This window comes from Megachile rotundata, chromosome 11, assembly GCF_050947335.1.
Source record: "Megachile rotundata isolate GNS110a chromosome 11, iyMegRotu1, whole genome shotgun sequence".
Taxonomy (NCBI): Eukaryota; Metazoa; Arthropoda; class Insecta; order Hymenoptera; family Megachilidae; genus Megachile; species Megachile rotundata.
In genome coordinates, this window is record NC_134993.1 from 15,644,247 (window position 1) to 15,660,789 (window position 16,543).

At 41.4% G+C, this 16,543-nt stretch overlaps 1 protein-coding gene across 9 annotated transcripts in view; it reads left to right on the forward strand.

The window, feature by feature from the left end:
• LOC100882892 (uncharacterized) overlaps positions 1-16,543 on the forward strand; it is a 90,827-nt gene that overhangs the window by 57,977 nt on the left and 16,307 nt on the right. For 7 of the 9 annotated variants that reach the window (XM_076537065.1, XM_076537062.1, XM_076537061.1 and 4 more), the window contains 3 exons: positions 7,699-7,722; positions 8,986-9,101; positions 13,401-16,484. In XM_076537065.1, the coding sequence (XP_076393180.1) occupies positions 7,699-7,722; positions 8,986-9,101; positions 13,401-13,610 (350 nt within the window). In that variant the 3' untranslated portion in view covers positions 13,611-16,484. Of the gene's footprint in view, positions 1-7,698; positions 7,723-8,985; positions 9,102-13,400; positions 16,485-16,543 lie in introns of those variants that run through there. The other 2 variants (XM_076537068.1, XM_076537070.1) reach the window with 1 other exon arrangement.

Here is a 16,543-nt window from a genome sequence, read left to right on the forward strand (position 1 = left end):
TTTCTTTTCAACCGGTCGTTCACTTTGCTTTCTCGAAATTGAATCGTAACGCTGCCACGCGAACGTTCGATCGATAAACAGCCTGGTAAAAATCATTCCCTCGTTTCTTCGCTAATCAAATCGTTCGGAGATTTCGCTAATTAGATGATAAACTGATCAGTTACGAATGGGAGAAGAAAAACGGGGGAAAAAACATCCGGTCTCGATCGAGTAGAGAGGATATCGCGGTGCACGAAACTCGAGAAGTTTCCTTCCTGTTTCCGGCTGCTCTGCGCCATTGCTGATCATGCGATTGTACATTTATATCGTTCAAAAATAGAACTCGTACTTGATAATTAACTAGAACTCGATATCGATCCACGCAAGATAGGTTAGGTTTCAAGGTAAAACAAAATGGAGAGTGCATGTTAGGTTGGGTGTTGTTAACCCCTTGCACTATGTTTTATTTCTCACGTGTCAGTCACACCTGACCAATCACATCTACATTATTAAAACAAAGTTGAAATATAATTTCGTATTAAACAATCGCTTACAATACAAAAATTATAAGCGACAGACAGCAACAATTATTCACAGCTACAATATTAAAACAGACAAAGAAAGTTAAAATCTTATGTCAATTACAATCATTGACTATGCAAATTGTAATTGCACTTGAACTGCAAATTGAAACATATTCAAAATTCGCGTAAAATTGATCACAGCACGAGTGCGTCACGAATGCGTTCTAAGTGCGTCAGGAGTGTGTCATGACTGAGTTGAGTGCGTCAGGAGTGTGTTATGACTGAGTTGAAAGCGTCAGGAGTGCCTCAGGACTGCGTTGAGTGCGTCAGGTCTGCGTTGAGTGCGTCAGGGCTGAGTTGAGTGCGTCAGGCCTGCGTTGAGTGCGTCAGGAGTGTGTTATGACTGCGTCGAGTGCGTCAGGACTGTGTTATGACTAAGTTGAAAGCGTCAGGTGTGCGTCAGGACTGCGTTGAGTGCGTCAGGAGTGTGTCATGACTGCGTTGAGTGCGTCAGGAGTGTGTTATGACTGAGTTGAAAGCGTCAGGAGTGCCTCAGGACTGCGTTGAGTGCGTCAGGAGTGTGTCATGACTGCGTTGAGTGCGTTAGGACTGTGTTATGACTAAGTTGAAAGCGTCAGGAATGCGTCAGGAGTCGTCAGGACAGCGTTGAGTGCGTCAGAACTGCGTTGAGTGCGTAAGGACTGCGTTGAGCGCGTCAGGAGTGCGTTGAGTGCGTCAGGGCTGAGTTGAGTGCGTCAAGAGTGCGTCAGGAGTGCGTTAGGGCTGAGTTGAGTGCGTCATGAGTGCGTCAGGATTGCGTTGAGTGCGTCAGTACTGAGTTGAGTGCATCAACTGCGTTGAGTGCGTCGCGAGTGCGTCCTATGCGCATCATGAGTGCGTCACGAGTGTGTCATTAGTGCGTCATAAGTCAAACCCCCCAAAATAGTGCAAAGGGTTAATAAACATCGGAAAAGCATAGCCTCCTGTATTTTTCTTTGAAAGTACACTTGATTCCAAGGTGATAGAAAATAATTTTTGAAAGACCCGACAGGAAGTAGTGTATTAGTGAACAAGGGAAAAAGGAGGAAACGGTGGTGTTGGCGTCAGACTACCTCGAATATCAACGGAGTTCGAGCAATAAGCAATAAAATCGAATCGCCTCATAAATCTGCGCAAAGCGAGAAAATCCAAGGAACCGGGGTTGGGTGGCCGACTCTATCGGAATGTGAGCCTATCGGGCAAAAATCGGGAGATCCCTTGCACACCCTCGCAGAACTTCGTGAGACAAGTTGCTTAAGGATATTAAATTAAATAAATTAATTTCGACGAAACAGCTGAGACTCAAGATACGAGAGAAGGTTGGACATTCTTGGAAAGGTATATTCAAGGGAGAGACTCATTTAGCTGGCTGCTGCAGTAATGTTAACAGAAGAAATGAAAAATTTTAACAAGAACGAAAAGAATCTGTGATAAGAGAGCCAGCATTACCGATAATTACATTAAAAACAGAACGAAAGAAAAAAGCATCCGGCGGTTCAATCGTGTTAGACAAACTTCGAAATCAAGATAATACATGCAATTGCAGTGGGATGGATTAACGGAAATGAAGTGGAATTCAATTTCCTGGCAGCTGGAAATTTCCCTAAAAACGTCCAGCCCGAGTAACAGTTATCCAGATTGACGTATAAAATAAAACATCGGCAACGATTGAACCCTTAAAATATCAGCGATTCTGAACGAAGTGCAGTCGAAAAATTCGCAAGTTATTTTGCTAAAAAAAATTGAACCCGGAGAGCTTCGACGCAGCCGGTGCGTCGCAGAAGGACAAAAGGGGTGGAAAAGGGTCAGAAAGCATGATATCGGTGTCACGTGGCCCATGTAAATGCGCGGCTGACTTCTCTGCGTGTATTATTTTATTATATACCAGAAGCTATTGGGTCCACGTGACGCCACGTTGGTTCCTCGCTCGAAACGCAATCATTCTTGAGTTATACGAAGAGGGTGGCGGCTGCGACGGCCCGCGTACACCGGATACGCCTATATAAAGAAGACGTCTACGTGCCGCTTGCATCCCTGACAAACTTCCTTTTGATTGGTCCTGGCCATCGGTTACTGATCGTACGTGAATCCGATTCCCTTCGACGTTTAATAGACCGCGTGCTTTATGGTGTCTCCATGACTCTCTTTTTTCTTAACCGAGCTTCTTTTGCTTCAACTCGGATCTTTTGGGTCTTCTAGTTAGGTCATCTAGGTGGGTCTAGTTGGCTCTTCCATTTAGGTCCACGTGAGTCATCTAGTTAGGTCTGTTTAGGGCATCTAGTTACTCCAGTTAGGTCATCTAGTTGGGCCTAGTTGGCTTTTCCATGTAGGTCTAGTTGGGTCTTCTAGTTAGGTCATCTGCTTAGGGCATCTAGTTAGTCTAGTTAGGTCATCTAGTTGGACCTAGTTGGCTCTTCCATGTAGGTCTAGTTGGGTCATCTAGTTAGGTCTGCTTAGGGCATCTAGTTAGTCTAGTTAGGTTATCTAGTTGGGTCTAGTTGGCTCTTCCATTTAGGTCTAGTTGGGTCATCTAGTTAGGTGTGCTTAGGGCATCTAGTTAGTCTAGTTAGGTCATCCAGTTGGACCTAGTTGGCTCTTCCATTCAGGTCCAGGTGGGTCATCTAGTTAGGTCTACTTAGGGCATCTAGTTAGTCCAGTTGGGTCATCTAATTAGATCTAGTTGGCTTTTCCATTCAGGTCCACGTGGGTCATCTAGTTAGGTCTACTTAGGGCATCTAGTTAGTCCAGTTGGGTCATCTAATTAGATCTAGTTGGCTCTTCCATTCAGGTCCAGGTGGGTCATCTAGTTAGGTCTACTTAGGGCATCTAGTTAGTCCAGCTGGGTCATCTAATTAGATCTAGTTGGCTTTTCCATTCAGGTCCACGTGGGTCATCTAGTTAAGTCTAGTTGGGTCATCTAGTCAGGTCTAGTTGGGTGATCTAGTTAGGTCTAGTTGGTCATCTAGTTAGGTCTACTTGTTAGGTCTAGTTGGGTATTCTATTTAGACCTAGTTAGCTCTTCTATTTAGGTCTAGTTGAGTCTACTTAGGTCTAGGTGGGTCATCTAGTTAGGTCTTGTATTTAGGCCTAGTTGGGTCTATTTAGGTGTAGTTGGCTTATCTAGTTAGGTCTAGTTGTCTCTTCTATTTAGGTCTAGTTAGATCTACTTAGGCCCAGTTGGGTCTATTTAAATCTAGCTGGGTCCTCATTCTTAAGCTTCAATTTTTTTAAGCTCATGTGAAGCTACTATTTAAAACGTGGTCTCCAGGTACTCTTCAACCTTGTATCAACATTAGTAAAACATTTATGCTCGGTGAGACGTTAAGCTTTATGTGCTAGTGTCATCTAATAGACAGCCATTTTGTAACAAGAATATCACAGACAATTTTGATGAACTTTAATCTGACGTACAGCCATTTTGTAACAAGTATATCACTAAAAGTGCAAATTCTTTAAAACTGAACCTTAATGAACGAAGATTCGTTCTATCAAAGTCGAATTATTCAGTTTTGTACATGGAGGTTGTTCGGAGCATCTCGATACACGGTTCGATGAAATTTTTCCAGCCGACCTGATCCTCTCTCTCTCCGGGACGCTCGTCAAAGTGGCCGGCTTTTCAACGGCGAACACACAAAGTGGCGACGACGGATTATTTTCCGAAAAGTTCCGCGGCATCGGCCACGTCAGAGATTTTCTACACGTTAGAAGAGGAAGAGAGAGAGAGCTCGTTAATGCTTTATCGTGCTGTGCGCCCGACTGGATTTGGCCCACTTAGCCGTTTCTGGAATCCTTCGATCGATCCACTCGTCACATCCGGTTCTTGCATCCATTTCGAGTTCTATCCGCGATGGATGCACAACGACGCCTGACACCACCTAACTGTTCCTACAGTTGACAATTTTAATTTCCTTAGTGTTCTTCTCTGGGTCCGACTGTCACTGACCTGTCGTTTCGGATACAAATAGACTTCTCATGCTACAGGAAGTCCATATATTTTCATACTCTTTAGCAACTTCTTTCAGGACATGTCTCTCCATTTTTGGATCATTCTTGCGACTCGTTTAGTGTTTACTGTCGTCGTTGTTTAGTCATACAGTTGAAATATGGTTTCACTTCTTTCGCTTTCGGGATGTCTCCATTTTTGGATCTTGGAATATAGTCACTTAATGCTACTGTCGTCGTTATTTAGTCATACAGTTAAAATATAGTTTCACTTCTTTCGTTTTCGGGTGCCTCTCCATTTTTGGATCTTAGAAGTCACATAATCATTTAGTGCTACTGTCGACTTAGTCACGCAGTTAAAATATGGTTTCACTTGCTAATAGCTAATTTCACTTGCCCTTGCTAACCAGGGTTACCTTGGTAGTTAGAGGACCTATGTGAACTACGTGTCAATGTTAAAATCTTAAGAAGACCTACGACATTTCGATCTTAAATCCCCGACTTCAAAGTCCGAAGAAGAAAAAGGATGAAAAAGAAGACAGGACAATCGAAAAATGAAACGAGGATGTTCGCGAGTCGATCGAGGCCTCTCTCGATCCAAAAAACTCCCGAGGGTAATAATGAACGCGTCAATTTTTCGTCTCTGTCGGCTGTCCACCCCTTCGAGCCACCCCCTTAGCCGTTGCTCCCGATGTCCCTGTTCCCGGTGCCATTTTTTTCGCGAGCTTCCTTTCATTCGTTATCGGTTCGCTTGCTAATGGCACACGATTGCCTTTTCAACCCCCTTCCACCCTCGTATCTTTTTCTTCGTCCCTTTTGCTTGGCATTCCATTTTCGAGGATCGACGATCCATCGAGACTGGGCAGATCATTTTCTACCGGGTGGATTAGATGGGTTTCGATCGCAATTAGCTGCTTTCATTAACATAGTTATTTTAAATTTCTGTGGAATATTTTTTTTAGGTGAAATTTGTGGGGAAGGATTTGATGAAGTCTTAGTCACTGTTCTGAGCAAACACATGTAGTCAACATGTGAACTTACTTTGGGACTTAGTATATCACATAAATGGGACTCAACATAAATCAACAATATCCTAAACTTTGTCAACCATGCTTAAGAAGTTACATGAAACGAGTACTCGTAATTGATAAATGTTATTAGACGAGATAGACTATAAACAAAATGGAGGAGAGAAATTTTGAGGAGTACGCAAAGGCGTTAATTCGGAACGCATTCGGAGAGATACATTTTGCGATGGTTTTTTTATTGCAGCGATTCGATTCCGTCGTTCGAAAGGGTGGCCTATTATCGAGAGAAATTCGAACGATTTTCAAGCTTTCCATGGGGGACCGATCGAGACTCGGACAAAGGGAAAATTGACGAGTTATTTAATCTAATATCGGTCCGGTCGGTCGGAATTCGTGCCCGGGGAAACGATGTACGCGTGTAAACGTTATTTCTCCCATTCGATTCTTTTCTTCTTTCGCCAATATATTTTTATTCTCGTTCGTTTCTGCCCCCCACTTTGATGGCGCAATTATGCGCCATAACGTCGCAAAGAGCAGCGATTACGTGGCAATTTCGAGATAATATTCGATCGATCGAGCGCGGAGAATTCCTTGCGAATTAATATTTTTTGAGGGTCTTTGAAACGTGAAGGAAGCCGGGCAAAAAATGGCCGATTGTGGAGGAAGTTTGAAAGTTTCGTGAATCGAAGAAAATTGGCTGTTTCTTAATTGGAACCTTGACACGTTTCGCCGTCCGTATTGGAAGTTTTCTAATTGGAAAATTCAAGATTCGCTATTAGAAATAAGGAAAGTCTGGAAATTCCCAATTAGCGAACTCGGATTTTCCTACTTATGGCAGTTAGAAACTGCTTCCTAATTTGGCTATCTATAAGCTTAGAAAGTCGGAAGATTAGTAGAAACTTGTGGGAATCGGAAATTCCAGAATTTCGCAATTAGGAAACTAGTGTTTTCCCACTTCCAGTTTCCTAATTATCGCCGAAACTTGTCTGTTTATTAAAAAGATCATAAACTGTTGCTTAAAGAATTTCTCACATCTTCCCATTTTCTCAAAAGGTCAATAAAAATTCAAGAACACTGATCAGTGAAAAATTCAAATTAACGAAATCAGATTTCGAGGAAGATCGCGGGAAAAAATCAGCTCTCTGTCTCGTCGTTTTGGAAACGAGCCAATGAGGGAAAAAGAGGAGGCCGGGTGAAACAAGAAAGGAAAAAAAGCGTATGCTCGACGAGACGTAATACCACTCAGATTCGAAACAAGCAACACAACTATCATCATCATCAGTCACTCGGAACACGAAACGAGAACCACAATGGGAAACTCAATTCGCTTTTCCAAGGGAAATGCATCTCTTGACGCTCTTGCATCGTCTCACACCATGTACACAAAAATACATTGAACACGTGTTACCCCTTGATGCCCTTCAATTGTGGTGCAGTTGCATTCGGAGATACCAAGCTATTTTCGTATTTTCACCTACTTTACTCTAGGGTCAAGCAGGGTGTGAACTAATATCCTTAAAATGAGGGGGAGATGATTCTGAACAAAATTTCCCTTTGCAGAAATTCGATCCGAAGCTCCGTTTTTGAGTTATTAAGGAAAAACACCGGGCCAATCGGAGCGCGAGGATTTCCCGCGCTCGGCCGCTGGTTGCGCGCGCATCGCAGCTCTGATTGGTCCGGCGTTTTTCCTTTGTAATTCAAAAACGGAGCTTCAGATCGAATTTCTGTAAAGGGAAATTTTGTTCAGAATCATCGCCCCCTCATTTTAAGGACACTAGTTTACACCCTTTATTAGGGTACCAACATTGGCAAGACTTGTCTTAAGCTCCGTATCTTCGAAGGCAACTGTGTCTTTAGTGATATGTTTATAAGCTGTAGAGATATCCCGTGGTATGCGACCCCTATTTTTATTCTACCTTGTTGTACGTGTTTATTATATATTTACCCTTTGAATATTTCAGTGTGTATTATCTGTAACACACACTTACTGTTTTCGTTTGGCTGCGACTTTCCATGAAAATTGTCACTTGGCTGCTAGCGGAAACAGACAATATAAGACACGCTTCATAACAGAGAAACGTAGAGAACAAGATACATTACACTTTAAAGACGACCCTTGAAGGTGCAAGGGTCGTCAGATCGAACTGTACCTTGTTGATTCATATTTTCTTTTTTTCTCTTTTCAGCTGCACAGATTCCACAACGCGGAAGTAAGTGACATCTTGAATTATTTCTTTAAACAGCTGATGAGACTTGCATGATCCAAATTCCAGTTCATCTTTTCAGTTTATTTTTAGAAGATTTTCTACGAAATAGATCGTGCAGATCTCATCGGAAGTTAATTGGAACACGAAAAAATATCCTTCTCCTCGCACTTTAGAATCAAATACTTAACTACATCGACGCTTTTCTTTCGCTAATTACCAATTAGTTCGCACCCTTTGTAACGAAACACTTTGTGGGTCACAATCTTCGCGTGGATCTCAGATTGCGGGCTTGTTCAACCTTTCATAGTTGTATCGCGTTTTTCTGTTTGAGATTTCCTTTCTCTTTTTATTTTTTGCGCTCGAAAGCTCCGCTGTTGGGCAACCTTTTTAGCTAACTTTTTTACTAATGTCACTATTGTTCACTATGTTTATACATTAAAGTAAATATACATCTACAGATTTAAATGTTTATTATAAATGAAGCTGAATATACATTTTCAGACTTGAATAATATTTATTATAAATTAAAGTTCAGATTTAAACAATGTTTATTATAAGTGAAGCTGGATATATAACTTCAGACTTGAATAATGTTTATTATAAATTAAATTGAATATACATCTTCAGATTTAAACAATGTTTATTATAAGTGAAGCTGGATATATAACTTCAGACTTAAATAATATTTATTATAAATTAAACTGAGTATACATGTTCAGATTTAAACAATGTTTATTATAAGTGAAGCTGGATATATAACTTCAGATTTAAATAATGTTTATTATAAATTAAACTGAATATACATGTTCAGGTTTAAACAATGTTTATTATAAATGAAGTTGAATATACATCTTCAGATTTAAATAAAGTTTATTATAAATTAAATTGAATATACATGTTCAGATTTAAATAATGTTTATTATAAATGAAGCTGAATATACATCTTCAGACTTAAATAATATTTATTATAAATTAAATTGAATATACATCTTCAGATTTAAACAATGTTTATTATAAATGAAGCTGAATATACATCTTCAGACTTGAATAATGTTTATTATAAATTAAACTGAATACATCTTTAGATTCAAACAATGTTTATTATAAATTAAACTGGAAATACAATATAGCAGGCGAAGTCTTTCGAGCGCAAAAATATAGATGGCCGATGAGATATGAAAATCGATTAGTTGTTTTGATATTTTTATTGAAATACCGTGGCTCCTTTGACGGAATAAATGGACTAAAGGACCATTTGAATTTTAGCATGCAAGAGGAAAGACGAGATGGCGAGCCAGGCAGAACACCAACAGCCCGCCCCCAAGAAACCGCGGCTGGTTTTCACAGACCTTCAGCGCCGTACTCTACAGGCTATTTTTAAAGTAAGTCTTGTATAACTTAACTTTGCGTTTTGATCGATACCGGCCGCCTCTTCGCCACGTCGTGCCCTGAATGTCCCGATTGCCCCGGGGAAAAGGATGCTCAAAGACACTGGCTAACCTGACAAATTCATCCCCTTTACTCTTCAAAGAGCGTCCTACGGTGTTTAGTTTCCCTGCTCCTTTTAATGTTTATGTCTTTTAAAGATGTGCTTTGGGGATTTAGTTCAAATTGTGGACAATGTCGAAAGTGGACACTTCCTAAGTATCGGTTCACTTGGGTATTTCTTTTGAAAATTATTGTGTTCTCGGACAATTCTAACTCTTGACCATTTTTTCCTGAAAGTCCGTTTCGAAAATTGAGACCTAAGCTTTTATTCTCCTCGGAAGTAATTTCGCTTCCCAGAACTTATTGGGTGAAAATCAGTTCTCGGAATCTCCGGAATCTCGATAACAAGGATAACTATAAAACTAACATGGACAGGGGGTGACAAAAAGGGAAAACTAAGTAGAAGCGTATTCGTCTGTTCTCTGGAAGTATGCCAAATAGTTCGCGAATTGACCTTAGCCCAGTTAACGCTACCGCTCGATCTTTCTCGCATTCCGCTTCCATTTCCCCGACGATTATTCGAACTTCAAACTTCCGATCGATCTTTCTACTTTTCTTTTCCGAAATCATTCTCTATCCGATCAATTTCCTGCCAAACATGTACAACTTTCTGTCAGAAATTAAAACTAACCCCGCTATGATTTGTCAGATGCGTCAAAATCACTGTAGCATTCAAACAGGCAAAGAAAATTAAAATTTTGTATCAATTTCGTATTATATGTTGACTATGCAGATCACAATTGAAGTCCACAATGAAATGTATTAAAAATTGGGGTAAAATTGGTCATAGCTGAAGAAGTACGTCATGAGTGCGTCATAAGTGCGTCATGATGGTCTGAAACCATTGAGTGTGCGTCATGAGTGCGTCATTATATTTTGAAACCATTGAGTGTGCGTCATGAGTGCGTCATTATATTTTGAAACCATTGAGTGTGCGTCATGAGTGCGTCATTATATTTTGAAACCATTGAGTGTGCGTCATAAGTGCGTCATTATGTTCTGAAACCATTGAGTGTGCGTCATAAGTGCGTCTTGATGTTCTGAAACTATCGAGTGTGCGTCATGAGTGCGTCATGATGTTCTGAAACCATTGAGTGTGCGTCATGAGTGCGTCATTATATTTTGAAACCATTGAGTGTGCGTCATGAGTGCGTCATTATATTTTGAAACCATTGAGTGTGCGTCATAAGTGCGTCATTATGTTCTGAAACCATTGAGTGTGCGTCATAAGTGCGTCTTGATGTTCTGAGACCATTGAGCGTGCGTCATGAGTGCGTCATGATGTTCTGAAACCATTGAGTGTGCGTCATGAGTGCGTCATTATGTTCTGAAACCATCGAATGTGCGTCACGAGTGCGTCATTATGTTCTGAAACCATCGAATGTGCGTCATGAGTGCGTCATGATGTTCTGAAACCATTGAGCGTGCGTCATGAGTGCGTCATAATGTTCTGAAACCATTGAGCATGCGTCATGAGTGCGTCATTATGTTCTGAAACCATTGAGTGTGCGTCACGAGTGCGTCATTATGTTTTGAAACCATCGAGTGTGCGTCATGAGTGCGTCATGATGTTCTGAAACCATTGAGTGTGCGTCATGAGTGCGTCATGATGTTCTAAGTCCATCATGAGTGTATCACAAATGAGTTCTGAGTGCGTCAGGAGTGCCTCACTAGTGCGTCATGAGAGTGTCACTCGTCAGACTCGTAAAAATAATACAAATGGGTTAATACTCCACGTACTTTCTTTAACCCTTGCAGTCTAAACAAGTACTTCTTCATATAAAAGTCATGTAATTCAAGATAACCCTGACAAAAGAATAACTTAAGCTCTCGTCCAACATCGTGCACACATGTGACACACGCTACAATTCACATATGACAAGCTACATTCATATTTCCACTGCAATTATGCAATTCAATTGCAATTGCAATCAGCATAATCATCTGATAGACCTAACATTTTAACTTTCTTAATTAGTTGTAGAATTAAGTGCAGAAAATTGTAGATCAACTTAGCGTCGAGCAAATTAGAATCGTAAGGAGAAAATAGATACTGTTCGAAGGACGAAGGATTTTCTTCGTTTTCGAGATTCCGGTGACACCCTTCACCCCGTCACGCGTATGCAATCCTCAACAACCCCTCACAGTGGCTGTCAAGGAATAATCACGATCCCCGCGCCGATAGTGTCCTGTATTTCGAACAATTGATACGTTTCTCTCTCTGCTACGTGCATCGAACAGAGGCAGCAACCTTCGTTTCGTTGCGTTACACGCGGTGAATTACAGCCAGGACAGGATATCAATACGCTCGCTAGGATCTTCAAATGTCACGCCAGTGTCTTTTCCAGCTAATAATTTACCCAATGGGAATTGTTTAACGCTGCCACGTTAAATTCGACACTGGACAATCGTCCATTATTCTCTTCTTTATCTCCGTGATTTATTTCCAAATATGATAAAGCCGCTGTTCGATGTTTGTCACCAAGACATTCATCACGAAAATCTTGTTATTCCGAACGAGTGATAAGCAACTTTAAATTTGAATCATATTTTCACCATGATTCAATTTTGAGTTTAATTGCAATTCCTCCAATTATCGCCAGAACGTCCCTAACATTTGAACATTCTTTGTCTGACGCACTAGTTGAGACCCTGACGCACTAACTGAGACCTTGACGCACTCGCTGAGACCCTGACGCACTAGCTGAGACCCTGACGCACTAGCTGAGAGCTTGACGCACTAGCTGAGAGCTTGACACACTTGCTGAGACCCTGACGCACTAACTGAGACCTTGACGCACTCGCTGAGACCCTGACGCACTCACCGAGACTTTGACGCATTAACTGAGAGCTTGACACACTCGCTGAGACCCTGGCACACTAGCTGAGACCTTAACGCACTCTCTGGAACCCTGACGCACTCGCTGAGACCCTGACGCACTCACTGAGACTTTGACGCACTAGCTGAGAGCTTGACGCACTCTCTGGAACCCTGACGCACTCTCTGAGACCCTGACGCACTAGCTGAGACCTTAACGCACTCTCTGGAACCCTGACGCACTCGCTGAGACTCTGACGCACTATCTGAGACCCTGACGCACTCGCTGAGACTCTGACGCACTCTCTGAGACCCTGACTTATTCTCTGAGACTCTGACGCACTAGCTGAGACCCTGACGCACTAGCTGAGACCTTGACGCACTCGCTGAGACTCTGACGCACTACCTGAGACCTTGACGCACTCGCTGAGACCCTGACGCACTCTCTGAGACCCTGACGTATCCTCTGAGACCCTGACGCACTTGCTATGACCTTGACGCACTCGCTGAGACCCTGACGCACCGTCTGAGATCTTGACGCACTGACTAAGAGAATCATAAGTTGTAATAAAAATGTCCGGTAGGGAGTCAAAGGGTTGCATTCCGTCGCACGCGTCCCATCGGTTCGTAATAATTGTTCCTTCGAGCAATCGATACTGTACGGCTCGTCCGTTATTGATCGACCCACGCCGGCTAAGAAACGTCGCGTGGGAAGAAAGCGTGCCAGTCGAAGCGTTTACCGCATGTGAAGAAATTCTTTACCATTCCCTTATCCCCCGGCTCCGCCATCGTCAACGGCCACGATTTTTCTTAACGTCGTTTCCGGTAGCCGTGGAAGCGGCACGGTAAACAGACAGCTTCTCGCTTTGAAGGTTATTAAGTTTGTCTCGCAACGAGATAGACATAACAGAGAGAAAAAGGGAACAAGGGAATTATAAGCGGAGACGGTACATGAATATTAATTTTACTGGGACTCATAGAAAAGATCTCTTTGTGGAGAAATTCCTTTTGCTCGACTCGGAGATCGTAAATGGGATTCGTAATCGATGTAATATAAATATTAATTGTTTCTAGATATTGCGATACGGGTACATAGGTCACCCTCGGGCTTCGAACTACTCTGAATTCATATTTTTGTATATTCTCAAGCTTTGGAGTGCTTAGCTAGCATCAAAGCGTATTCTAGCTTGTAGATCTAGCGTCAGAATTGCTGTTGAGGCTTTCGGGTGTCAGCCATGTCCTAAGTTCCCAACGTTCTTTGTTAAGAAACTTGCTAGTTCACATGAGATGTGATTTAACCTCTCAGTAGCCACGTCTAAGAGGTTAAATCACACGTAGGTGATGCACGAGTGACTAACAAGCGACTCGGTTGCAGGAGACCAAGAGGCCGTCGAAGGAGATGCAGGTGACAATCGCCAGGCAGTTGGGCCTGGAGCCGACGACGGTCGGCAACTTCTTCATGAACGCTCGACGTCGTTCCATGGACAAATGGAAGGACGAGGACCCGAAGACCGTGGCGGTCGAAGAAGGACAGCTATCGCCTACAATAGGTATCGGGCAACGGCAGCCAAGCGACGTTTTGTGACACACGTCCGACCACGAGGAGTACCACGACGAGTCACCCGAAGAAGATTTACCCTTCTCGTAAGGGATAAACCGATTATACGGACGCGATTTCGTAAAACACCGACTGAACTGGGAACTGCTTTTCATGTAAATAAATCGAGGTCCCAGGACGTGGCGTGTTTGGGTCTCAAACTTTATGACCGTTCAAAATCAGCAGAAAGATATCAGTTTGACCCAGACATTCTTTATTTGGACAGATATGCGCTTTTGTTATACATGCTTCATACATGTTTGAGATAAAACGATATCAATTATTATGTTCAATTGATGGACTATCGAATAATGTACAGAGACAGAATCGCTAGACTTGTTTAACTATCTTTTATTAATTATAACAGCAATTTTTGAAGGGATCTTTAAACATGTCTACCAAAATTTGTTAAGTAAAGTCAGAATTAAATATTTGAATGTACTTCGAGGTTTTTAAAAATGTCTACAAAACTTGTCAAGTGAAATAACAATTAAAAATTTGATTGTATTTGGAGATTTTTAAAAATGTCTACAAAACTTGTTAAGTAAAATCACAATTAAAAATTTGAATGTACTTGGAGATTTTTAAAAATGTCTACAAAACTTGGCAAGTGAAATCACAATTAAAAATTTGATTGTATTTGGAGATTTTTTAAAATGTCTACAAAACTTGTCAAGTAAAATCATAATTAAAAATTTGAATATACTTGGAGGTTTTTAAAAATGTCTACAAAACTTGTCAAGTAAAATCTTATAAAAAATGTCTACTAAATTTGTTAAGTAAAGCCACAATTAAAAAATTGAATACACTTGGACATTTTTAAAAATGTCTGCTAAATTTGTTAAGTAAAGCCACAATTAAAAAATTGAATATACTTGGACATTTTTAAAAATGTCTACTAAATTTGTTAAGTAAAGCCACAATTAAAAAATTGAATATACTTGAAGATTTTTAAAAATGTCTACTAAATTTGTTAAGTCAAGTCACAATTAAAAAATTGAATATACTTGGACATTTTTAAAAATGTCTACTAAATTTGCTAAGTCAAGTCACAATTAAAATATAGAATATACCTGGAGATTTTTAAACGTCCTGAAATCCTCACAGTAAATTAGAATAAACACGAAAGATCTCCAAGGCGATAACAGCAGGGTAACCTATCTTGTTGAAAGATCCGAGGCAACACAAGGACCATATGGTGTAATTATCTTATGGCCGGAGTTTAATAAGCACGGTCTCTGTGATAATTTTTTGAACGGTAGCATATGCTTGTTTATGAATAATTACGAAGCCACGTCCTACAGCGCAGTAACGTTGAAGACTTTCCGTCGAGGTTACGTAGAACTTGATTTTAAAGCAATAAACGAAAACCACGTTCCAGGGCAGTAGGCGAAACCGTGTCCGAAGACCATCGATGCTAAAATTCAGTTTCACGCGTTGTGGAGGAAATATCGAGTGAACAACTTGGTGCCATAATTTGCCATATTAGAGTAAGATTTGAAATCTTTCTAGTCTATGCGTGTCACGGTGGTTTACCACCCCTGTTTCTTATCTAGTCAAAATTGCGGGTGACACGTTGCGAGTTCTTTGGAAAAACGTGTTCGAATTATGATGCGTTCCTTGATGGAACATGGACATTCCTTAAACAATTTTGTAACCCGAGGGTTGAAACGTAATTTAAAAAATTCGAGAACTAATTTGAAAACCCTTTGCTCGTCAAAAATCCTAACAAAAATATTTTCCAAGCACGTTCTAAAGAACCCAGAAAAAGGCGCAAAAATTCGAAGGCAGAGGGTGACAAGGGTGAAACTGAGATTTGTAATCGATGGTCGAAAAGGGTGAACTCGTCGTATCCTCGTTGGTCGTTAAGGAAAAAAAAACAGTAAAAAAGAAACCGTTTAGAAAACTGAACAAGGACGCGAGTAAAAGAACAAACTTCGTTTCTTAACACACACGTAACACACGTAAATCCACACACACAAACACACCACACAAAGAGGAAACAAAGAGGCATCGTGTCGAGGGTGCACGTGCCAAGTGATATATTATATTCTACGTATGTAAACGAACATTGTATATCGGAGTGGACGCTGGTTTGCGCTAATCAAAGACGAGGACTAAGAAATAAAATGGTGCGCGGTGAACGGAAGTTCGTATCAGTGATTTCCGGTGTTCGGAAGAGGAGCGAATATGGCGTGAGTGGCGATGACGTACAGTTCACCATTATTGGAGTAAATTATTCTCTAAATTATTGGACCTTTGGATCGGATTTTGGGATCGGGCTGTTTGGGGTTTTGAACGTTTGGGATTCTGAAGATTTGGGGTTAGGTTAGGTTTGGGGTTCTGAAGGTTTGGGGTTAGGTTAGGTTTGGGGTTCTCAAGGTTTGGGGTTAGGTTAGGTTTGGGGTTAGGATAGGTTTGGAGTTTGCAAAGTTGGGATTCTCAAAGTTTTGGGTTCTCACAGTTTGGGGTCCTCAAAGTTTGGGGTTCTCAAAGATTGGGCTTCTCAAAGTTTGGGGTCCTCAAAGTTTGGGGTTCTCAAAGTTGGGATTCTCAGAGTTTTGGGTTCTCAAAGTTTGGGGTCCTCAAAGTTTGGAATTCTCAAAGTTTGGGCTCCTCAAGGTTTGGACTCCTCAAAGTTTGGGCTCCTCAAAGTTTGGACTTCTCAAGGTTTGGGCTCCTCAAAGTTTGGACTCCTCAAGGTTTGGACTCCTCAAGGTTTGGGCTCCTCAAGGTTTGGGCTCCTCAAGGTTTGGGGTTCTCAAGGTTTAGGATTCTCAAAGTTTGGGCTCCTCAAGGTTTGGGCTCCTCAAGGTTTGGGCTCCTCAAGGTTTGGGCTCCTCAAGGTTTGGGCTCCTCAAGGTTTGGGGTTCTCAAGGTTTAGGATTCTCAAAGTTTGGGCTCCTCAAGATTTGGGCTCC